General features: G+C 31.1%; 1 protein-coding gene across 1 annotated transcript; it reads left to right on the top strand.

The window, feature by feature from the left end:
- The first annotated feature begins 287 nt into the window (after positions 1 to 287).
- LOC100785157 (thioredoxin-like protein Clot-like) lies at positions 288 to 1829 on the top strand. Its single transcript, NM_001252715.2, is given in 2 exon segments — positions 288 to 513; positions 1317 to 1829. Coding segments are annotated over 2 exon segments (399 nt in total). The 5' UTR covers positions 288 to 368; the 3' UTR covers positions 1571 to 1829.
- Positions 1830 to 11640: the final 9811 nt, after the last annotated feature.

The following is an 11640-nucleotide window of genomic DNA, read 5'->3' as shown; positions in this document are numbered from 1 at the left end:
AATTTTTTTTAAACCCTAAGTGTAATTCCACTTAGGCAACGAGTACACGTGGCACCACACATCGCATGTTTATGTGTCCGATTAATGTCCACGTAAGTAGATAACGGATCTCGACTAACATCAAGGACCTCAAAAAAAATTTTAAAATATTAGGAACTCAATTCAAAGAAATTTTTTATTAAGGACCAAATGTTAAAAATGAATATATATCCATGTTTTTTTTTGCATTATTTAAGTCTTTTATAAGTAAGCATATATAAGGTAAGGGGGTGTGGTCGGTCATAGACTCCAGAAAACCTATTAAAATTTCATTTGGAAAAGAATCTGCCAATTTTGCGGTGTGATATTTAGGTTGGAGAGAAGAAAAGATGCCGTTGAAGGTGTTAGAGGCGACAGTGTCGAGTTTCGATGTGGTTTTTGAGAAGTTCCGATCAGAGGCTCCACAAAACAAGGCCAATCTCATCCTCTTCTTGGCGGACAATGACCCGGCTACCTCTCTCAGCTGGTGCCCTGGTCTCTTTTTCTTCTTTCCCCTTTAACTATGTTCTTGTTCTCTTTCCTCTTTTTGCTCTTACCCACATCAATTTCTCTTCACTTTTTTGTTGCTGTTGCATTCACCCAGTTAGCAAATAAATGACAATCATTTGATAAAAAATCAGACGACTCGGAATTTTTATCTTGACAAATGAAACTTAAAAACATGTATTGAAATCTGAGTCTTTTCTTCTTCATCTAACTGTTCTGATTTAATAACTGTGTGAGAGCGCGAATTTGGTGACGGCACCAAATCCATTTTCAATCTTTCAAGGAATTTTCAGTTTTTCTTCTTTTATTTTGGAATTTATGAGGGGAAAAACTGCAATGCTTAAGATTTCGTGAAGCATTTGGCAATATCGATTGAAATTCTTTGCTGACATAGCACAAAAATTTGGGGAAAGGAAGGGTTTTTTTTTTTTTCTATGCCAATATTGGGGAAAACAAGTATATTTGTTAACTTGTGGGAAGCATAGCTTGTCACTGATTGATGTTCTATGAATGCTTTAGTATATTTCTTTCATTCTATGATGGTGAATGTAAATTACCAATGAAAGTATTATATTAGACAAGAAAAAAAAAAGGTGAGATTATTTTTTGGGTGCATTATTTTCTTTTGGTGTACAAACAAAAAGGTGAGATTGATATTGATTACATTTTATTTTTTGTATTAAGTTGTTAGAATTTGGTTACAGTTAGAGAAGCATGACTAGTTTATCAGAATCCATGAATATGATATGTTTTTTTCCCTTCTTTTTTAATATTTTCATTTTTCTTCTTAGATTGTGTGAGAGCAGAACCTGTGATATACAAGAAGCTGGAGGCTTCACCTGATGACATTGCACTATTGAGAGCTTATGTTGGAGATAGACCAACATGGAGGAATCCCCAGCATCCATGGAGGGTGGATCCTAGGTTCAAGCTCACTGGGGTGCCAACGTTGATCCGTTGGGAGAACAACACCGTCAAAGGTCGCTTGGAGGATCATGAAGCTCACCTTGAAAACAAAATCGAAGCTCTTGTTGCTGACAAGTGACAAATGATTGCCAGTGCAATGTCATAGTTGGTATACATATAGTTTAAATAATGTATGCTGTACTCTTATCAGCAATTTGTCCCTCTCATGCTTATAATTTTGCTGCTGAAACATAAAATAAATGATGAGTACCAATGGTGACAAGGGAAGTCTATAAATCAATGGTTGGTCTTACATTGTGCTTTTTTGTTTGTTTGTGGTTTTGGACATCATATTTACTCTCTAATCCTTGATAATGTTCAGCTTGCTGTGTATGTAACCGAAGTCAACTTGAATTTTGCACCAGATACCAATGTGGTTGTGGTGTTTCTGCAGACTGAAAAATAGTTTCACTGAATTTTGATTCAGAATTTATACCTTCATAGTTGATACTGCCTAGTTGAGAGCAAAAACCATATTTATAGCCTGTGTGCGATAGTAAAATTTTAACATTTCGGCTGTTTGTTCAGAAAATGTTTTTGCCAAACATGCTGCTGCATTTTTACTGTACAGTCACTCCTTTCACCCTCCCAGAGTCAAGACAGAGAAAGTTGGGTCAATGGTAAAAAAAAGTATAAATATGATTTTGATCCCTAATAAATACTTGATTTTTGTGTTTGTTCTTAATAAAATTTTACTTTACGTTGAATTCTTAATAAAACAACACCTTTGATATTTTGTTCTAGTCTCGATAAATCACTGAATTTTATATTTGTTTTCTAATAAATTAATGAATTTTGTTTTCGTTCAAATTATTAACAAATGGAAAATTTTATCAGGTCACTAATTTGCCAAAGATTAAAAATAGTTGCTAAAGATTATAAATAAAATTATTGTTTTATTAGGGACTCAACATAAAAATAATTATTAAGAAAAAAATTAAAAAAAATAAGATATTTATTAGGAATAGACATATATTTAAACCTAAAAAAATGTTAAATTCAAACAAACTGATGAGTTAGAGATAACAAAATATTATCAGATTGATTATTGAAGATGCTTGTGCTATGTTCAACATATGATGAGCTTGAGTTACATTATACTAACTATTCATGGTTTTGAATTGCATGGAAATCCTCGAGAGCCTAAGAAAACACTATCACAGACCCATTGAGAAGCAAAGGCAGGGCACTTGGCTGTTGGAGCATCATCTTTATCTTCCAATTTTTGTATTGTGTACAACCCTACTAGAGGGTATAACTGTGTCTGTTACATGATCTTTATTTATATTTAACATAAATTATGCGTCTAAGACAAGTATAAATAAATCCTCATTTACGGAAAATGCTTGAAAACAACTTAATTATATGTCGCACTTGCTTATTAATTGGATAAAAGAATCAGACCAAACTACAAAGGTGAAAAATTAAACTTAATCCTAAATTATGTTCTTTTTTTGCCAACTATATGTGGATTAAATAAAAAAAAGTCAAATCATTATAGTTTAATATACATGCAAAACAAAGTGACAAAAGCATGTCTTCAAGCTGCTCATAATTTGCCTTGTGTGTGCTATACACAACTGCAAAATCAGAAAAGAAAATTTGTGAGAACTACCTTTTAACATGTGGATCAGCAAACAGAGACATTTCAAACGATATTTTGGGTTGTACAGTTTCAAAGAAGCTTCAAGTTAAACACATTCTTCACAGAGAACTTTTATTTACATCCTTTCATTTTCCTCTCATCCCCGGAATTCTCCAGAGAAGGAATATGATAATGGAGTATCAAAATTGAAAAGCAATACAAGGCACAAAAATATCAGGAATATTGAATAAAGTGACTTTAAACCTAAGCTAAGATTTGAACAAAGCTAACTGCGTGTTTGGTACCACGTCTCTCTGCCATTGAGTGCGTCAAGTTGAAGCAAGTAATACTTGCTTTCACGTTATTTTGGCCAATTTGACGTGAATCTGTATGAAAACATGGATATTCACCATAGCAAATTCAACATGCACAAAATCTACAAACACATGATTTGGGGAGGAGCAGGGCAAGGCTCCTCAAGTGCATGATGATATTATAACCGATTAAATTAAACTTTCTCATTTAAATATTGTATTGGTAGAATTTAGAAGTCACCCATGATATTATTAAGAACACAAGCTCCAAATCATTACACAAGTCTTTGTGGTGGATGTAGCATGGATATGAGTACAATACCAATATCGAGTATATATATAGTTGTACTTGTATGATTCAAATTTATAGTTTTCATTTCATTCAATAAAAAAGTTTTCATATCTAACAACAAGTAGGATGAAAATGGGAAAGAGGGAGGGGGAAGTCCCTAGTTTTAACCAAAAAAACTATCACTTTTATGGGGGAAAAAAATCTAACTAGCACCCAAGACATACCTAGCCATACCTCAAATTGCACTTAGTCTCAGTTAGAGTTACACCCAAGCATACCCTCTTCAAATAATTTTCATGCTAGGTACAACTTGCAATGAAGTACCCATGCTTCAGAGGTACTTTTATTCAGATAGCCATGCCAAAGAACCAATTTATTTTATGCTATACCATTTTATATAAAGAAAATTTGTTATGGGTGTCTTGAATAATTAAATATTTATCAAGAAGTTACCATTAAAATTAATCACAAATTCAGAGTTTTCTCACTCAATTAGTTTATATTATCGCAGTCAAAAAAAAAAAAAAAAACTTTCTATTATTAGCCTCAAGTTATAAAAAGTATGGAACTCTTACCTATATACATAAGGACCAGCAGACGATTACAAGGATCTTAATGAAAATATCAACTTTGAGCATTTGAAAGCGTAGTGACCAACTCCAAGCTGATGTCACCATAAGGTTGTTCTTGATGTACACAAACAAGTTTGTTAGTCTTCAAAACCTGTAATTGAACTTCCACATCAGTCACAGAAAAAGAAATGTTGGGGGAAGGGGGACTATAACTGTTTAAAAGGATGCTTGCTTTTGAAGAAAAAATTATTTGTAGGACTTGAATTGAAATATGATAATAAATAAATAAATTTTAAAATCGAATTTACTACAAAATTTTCAACCAAATATTAGCAGAACTAAATCTGTAAGCAGGATTCAAAGCTATAATTACGTTGATCACAAGAAACGGAATCATGCAAACTTAATAGGTAGATAGACAGAGATATAGATATAAGGATTGCATCAAGTGAGAAAGCAATTTTTGTACAAGAGCAAGAGGACTAAATCTTAACTATACAACCATACATGAATAGTCAAACGTGATTAGTTTAAAATATCACTTGACTTTTAAATTTTAATCTTGTTCAGTTAAATTTTTTCCTCTCATTCTCACATAAAAAGAGATTTTCTGGACATTATTAAGATTCTAATACATGGATATGGAAATATTTCAGAAACTATGAACCCACCAATACTTCAAAGAACATGCGAGCAGCAATTTGTCTTGCTTTCCCTTCCAAGATGCTATTCAAGCTGATTGGAGAAAGTCTTTTCACATATTCAGCTGCATGCCTGGAATTACATATGTGAACTTTGAACAATACTGGCAATGTTCAGACACTATAGAACTACAATGAATAAGCAAAAAGTACTGTGAAGAAGCAAAAGGACATAAAGGAAACTTATACACAGTATGAATTAGCACATTTTAACTTCTGGGAAAAAATACAACATGAAGAAAATGGTTTTAATTGCTAATAGTCCACCACTTAAACAAGTGACTCTTTCTTAAACACCACGAAAATGGTATCTTTATAAATGCCCTGTAAAACCGTGTAAGGATTAGGCTGATTAATGAAACATCTTAATTGCTGACCCCTGCTATTGGGAAAAATATTTATCTCACTTACACCACAATGTCGTGAAATAAGGTACACATAAGCAATTTTACAAATTTTCATGGGAGAAATCACGTCATTCGAATCTTCTAACTGTAGCCATTCAGCACAATCGCATTGACAATTATCTCTTTTGAGAGTGAAAACATAATAAGCATGACTAGAACGACCCTTAGTTAGAGCAGGTATAATGCATGACATGAGCATATCATATCATATCATATGTATAAATACACCCAAAACCTTAGTGATGTTCCCAACATAGTATACATCAAAAGAGAAAAAAAAAATAGTTTCACTTAATTAATTAGGGAGTGAAAATGAGAAGCAATTCAATGATGAAGTTTTCTAGTTACAAGGCAGTGTCATTGTTGTGGTTTTTGTTGATCATGGCAGGGTTAGTGGCACAAGTTCAAAGCAGTCCTTGCACAAGCACATTCTTCTCTGCACTTGTGCAACTCATTCCTTGTAGGGCAGCAGTTGCTCCTTTTAGCCCTATTCCTCCAAGTGATTCTTGTTGTAATGCCCTTAAGGCACTAGGGCAGCCATGTTTGTGTGTCCTTGTTAATGGCCCTCCAATTTCTGGGGTAGACCGTAATATGGCCTCTCAGCTCCCGGACAAGTGCACAGCTAACTTTGAACCATGTGATCTCTCTCTCTCTCTCAATGAAAACACACACACACAAACAAAATTCTTCTTACACTCATCTCTTGCATAGGAAGAGAGCAAGAATAAATCTTGATCGTGCATGCACACATATGATTAAGATGGTTTTAATTAATTTTGATTTTAATCATCCATTTTAATGATATAGATTCATTCTTCTTACACTCATCTCTTGCCAAAAAGTGAAAGGAGTAAATCCTGACCGTATAATATATACACACAAATGGTTAAGATTATTTTAATTTTAATTAGTAATCTATTTTAGTTGTAAAGTTTAGATTCACTTTTCTTACACTCTGATCTCTCATCTAACATAGTCTCCCTTCTCCCCGCTCACTCGCTATATATTAGAATTCGAATGGTTCATTTAAATGTTAACATTGTACAAAGTCTATCATTTAGTCAAATACTAATAAAGCATTACAATTGTCAAGAAAATTTCATGAATGACTTTTTAAAAAGTAGTGAGACTCTATCATCTGATTAGTCTCGTGAATTTTAGCTAATAGCTAGTATTAATCAGCATGTTAATTAAATAATGCGTATAATTAATAATGTTTAAGGGAAAGGGAAGGAGTCGTGTGAATCAAAATTTTCCACACTCCTTGAAGTGACTCTCCCTTGTCGTTTGGCCTTGTTATGTTTAGCAAGTGAAAGGATTAATCTTCTTTATCTCTGTATTTATGCAGGTGACATCATGTGACAAAATGAAGTTGGAGCAGCATGAAGCTGGAATGCTATTAGGAATAAATGTTTTTTAAGGAGTAATTTGTGTAGTGCTTCTCATAATAATGTTATATGAGATCAGACTATGTAATCGGTGGGATTAAGTTTTAATCTCTGTTGTACTCTCTGATTGTTCTCAGTTACAATAGTCAGTTGCTAAAGTAATAAAACATGGTCCATATTATTTGGCCTGAAATTTATCCAATTGTATTTTCTTTGCATGAAATTTAAAATTCTTTAGGAGAAACACATTAGTACGCATCTTTTTAAGACGATTCTGGTAAAATTGTCATTGATCCAACGATGTGAATTTTTTTTTTCTAGTAGTGCGTCTTATGTTTGGTACAGGGTAACAAAAGTGGAAGAAAAAAAACTTGAATGGGAAAGAAAAGAAAATGAATTTTCATTTTTAAAAGACAATTTTTCTCTCTTTATTTCTTTTTACTTTATTCTCAATTAAATAAAAAAAATATATTGCTATCTGTATTTTCTTTTTTTAGTCCTTTATTTTCTTTTGCAACGGATGATTAGTCCCTTATTTTTCTAATTCCTTCTATGTAAACATACCCTTAAATTGAATATAGCCATTTTCTTTTGTAAAGATAAGAGAAATAAAAGAGTAGTCTATATATCAATTTTTATAGGTGTAATGTTTAATTTGATTCTCTAATTATATTAAAGTATTCAATTGGATTCTCATATTTTTAAAAATTCAATTAGATCATGTTATTTATTGTTATTTAATAAAGAATAAGACTCAACATTTAATAATTCTTGCATGAATATAATGTTACTAACATTTTATTTAATTTATATGATTTCTTATAACATTATCATATACTCACACCTTACTTAGGTTTTCTTTTTTTCTTTTTTCTTTTTTTGAAGTGAAAGATAGCATATCATTCAACTACTGGGATCCAAGAACAGATCAATATCATGCTGAACATAAAAAAATAACTGGGATGGCATGTTCTCTACCCAGTATCTTTCTCACCTCTGGTAAAAGCTAATCTAGAAAGCCTATGTGCAACAGAATTTGCTTTTCTCTTTGTATAAACTAGCAAAAAAATTCTGTGAATTCACTAACATATCACGACATTCCTGCAAAACAGCAGCAATGTATGTGCAGTTCTGGTTCTTTGACTTGTTCCATGCGTTTGTAAGATCTTGACAATCAGTTTCTTACACAACATTCTGCAACAAAAGATGGTGTGTGCCACTTCAATGCTCCATTTAAAAGCTAAGCTCTCTGCTATTTGAGGCTGATAACATTGGTTGTCCAGGTAAGTAGCAGCAGCAAGAACCTGTCCTTGATGGTCCTGGAATATAACTCCGAAACCAGTGCCTTAACCTTTTTGCACAGATGCATCAAAATTGCATTTAATCTTCCCTTCCTCTGGGGGCTTCCATCTCACCAAATGATGATCATTATTATCACTAGTGCAGAAATAGGCTTATACGGCGGTCATATGAAGCCTTCTACGACAGTCATGACGTCTTTGAAAGTAACGTCGTAAAAAGTGTCGACTTTTCATAACAGTCTCCTTGTAACCGACTGTGAATAGCAGCAATCCTAAGATGGTCTTTAAGACAAAACCATCTTAAAATGATTGTATTCAAAGATGATTTTTAAAAATTATCTTTAAATGCGACCATTGTAAAACGATTTTCTTTTAAGGACCGTCTTTAAATAGTAGCAATTTATTTGAAGACGGGTTTTGTTTCACCTTTGTCATTTACATACATCATAATTACAAAAATGTCGTTTATTATTATTTTAAAATGATTTCTAAGGACCTACATCGAATGTGAGTCATAAAAAAGTATTTTTCTAATAATGTATGCCGGATAGGATTCTTTTGTGAGTGCAACGAATTTGCTCTTGACACAATTACTTAGGTATTCCTGACCACCAAAAGAAAAAGAAATACTTCGATACTCCTAGCACTCATTTCTTAACTTATTCACCCTATATTCGTAGTTCTAGTTCTTGTATAGACATTATATAAATGATGATGTGTCTCATATAAGTGTTAGATGATCTATTAGCTTAATCTGTTGTTGTTGGCCATTCTAACAATTTTATTAAAATACTGTATTTAGTATCGTAAGATTTTGCGCATGATTTAAAAAGTTCAAAAAAATAAATAAATAGATTTGGAAAAGGTTAATTTTGTTATGAGTAAATGCCAATTTAGTCCTAAATTTGTATCTAGTTATCATTTTATATTTTATTGTCTGAAATTAAAGAAAACATAAACAAATCCCTAGAATTTTGTTCAAGTCCCTGAAATATTAATATTTTTCTCATTTTCATCTCTAAATTTATGTTATTATTATTACATAAGTCTCCAAACTAGAGACCGAAATAAAGGAGGAGAAGGCCACTTTCAAAAAAGCTTATGAAACCCTAAAAGTTTCAAACTTATTTGATTTTTCATCAGTTTCAAAAACTAAATTAACGAGATACGAATTTAAGAACTAAATTAATTATTTACTCTTTTGCTTTCAAATACTTGATAGAAGATCAACAAAACATTTACGAAAAAATCCTATCGGCATAGAAACATTTACTATACATATTTAATTTTGGCATTGTATTATTGGACTATCATAAGATATTCATTAAAACATAACATACTTTTAGGTTTTAAAAATTAATAAGAGATGTTTGTCTCACCATTTTTTATTTTATTTTCGAGAATGTTATTCTTAGGAATATAACATGAAAATATTATTTTTGGATATTTTAATGTTAGGTTATTTTTTAGTATTCCTAAGAATATTTTTTTAAAATTTAAAAACAATCTAAATAAAAAAAATAAAAAGGGAAATAACTTGTATATTAGACAGTAACTTTTTCATATTTTCACGGAAATATCACTTATCTATTCCTTTTCATGGGAATAGAAATGGAGTAAAACGTGTTTAAAAAAATTCTAATATTCCTAAAAATTAATAATATCTAAGAATACTTTTTAAAAACTTGTAACAAACATTTTTCATGGGTGCATTTTTAAACATACACTTTTAATATGTGAAAAAAACACACTTATAATTTTAGTCTTCATTTATATTTATTCACTTAGTCCATACATTTAACCAAAAAAATAGTTTTGATCATTCAACAGTTACCAAGATTCAAAAACTAGAAACACAAGACTTTTACAATTTTATAAGACTAAAAATTAATAAAATTTTATAAATAAATTTTTTTTAAAAAATCAAACATGCCTTAAAACTTCTGTATTAAATATCAGCATACTTGGAAATACTAACACAACAGGATTTAAAGCAGAGACCAAACATAACTGCAGAAAGCAAACAAACGGAAGAGCTGTGGTGTAACTCCAACCACCAAAGGGCCACGCGTTGGTTACACGCGCCTAGCTGAACCTCACAAAAAAGTGGCGCATTAATATATAAAACAAGTTTATAGAAAAAAGAATACAAGAGAGTCCCTACCTAGACTACTGTAAACTAATACTACTAGATACAATAAAACTTTTCTAACATACATAAATGTAACAATGTCTCATCCCTTTTAATTTTATGTTTTTACATGTTAAGCAGATGAAGGTGTACGTGCTCAGACATGTGCTATGAACATGGAGCTGCTTGGAGGAAGCTTAGCATATCCCAATGTACTGGATTTAGTTTATGTTTATGCGTCTTTCTTATGTTTTTATGACACATAAGTGTCAAGACATTTCTACTAGATTTATTCATGTAATATATATTTTGAGTTGTAGCTTCTGTCTGGTTAACTTTGGCATTCTTATATGCTAAGTTTTATATTTAGTTACATAAGGAGATAAAAGATAATATCTTCTAGAATGTTATGCATACAATCACGCGGATACCATACTAATTTTTATATATGCTTCCCGTCAATTAAGACTTTAATGGTTATCAAACATTGTTCTTTTGAATAGGGTATAGGTATGACTATGTATGTTTTTTCTTTTCAAGGAATAACTATTTATGTTGCTTAGTTTTTATTAATTATATTAATAAAAACATAAGTTTTGAACAAATTTAGTTATTCCTTCAAAAATAAATGTGTGCACAAAAATAAATTTGTGTGTGGGTGAGTTTCATTGCTCATAACAAAATCTGATGAGAGTGTTCGATGGTGAGAGTTTGTTCTTTTGGGTTGTGAGAGTCTGAGAAAACGGTAGGTATGGAAAAGAGGATTTTTTTTAAAAAAAAAAGTTAAATTAAATAAATATTTTAAAACCAAATCAATTGACAGGTGTCTATTTTAAGTGGGTCCGAAGATAACTCGCTTACTACTAGTGGAAGGAAAAAGCATTTCTCTTAAAAAAACATAAATAGTAACTTAAAAAAATATTATGTTGTCCTTTTAAATAGAGTATAACTATTTATGTCACTAAACTGGAAATATTACTATTCTAATTAACTATTTTAAACTATAGTACTTTGCTAGGTAGCTAAACTGTCCTTGCCATTCCCTAGATTTATAGAGTAAAAAAGTGGCTTAAATGTTTTGTGTTCATAAAATTTGAAATGTACATTTTTAATTCCTATAAAATTTTTAATACGTTTTTCGTTCTAGTAAAATTAAAATATCATTTTTTTCAGGAGCAAGATTCCAACATCTTTGACATTGTTAATGTCTTGACTTTTGTTATTAATTGAATAATTTGAATCAATTACTTTTTAGTTTAATTTAATTGTTATTTATTATTTATAATATTTTAATGAAGTGGCAACATCTCATAGGAGCAGTCCTCCACTATATTATATCTACTTAGCAAACATTTGTTTCAATTTTCAAGGTATCAACAAGATTTTCCGAAGAAAGTCGACTTAAGAATATCACACTTTCATGTGATACAAGTTTTACAAAAACATTTTCAAGAATAG

Source organism: Glycine max, chromosome 15 (genome assembly GCF_000004515.6).
Source record: "Glycine max cultivar Williams 82 chromosome 15, Glycine_max_v4.0, whole genome shotgun sequence".
Taxonomy (NCBI): Eukaryota; Viridiplantae; Streptophyta; class Magnoliopsida; order Fabales; family Fabaceae; genus Glycine; species Glycine max.
The sequence above is the reverse complement of the archived record's forward strand: the minus strand, read 5'-3'. Positions and strand labels throughout refer to the sequence as shown.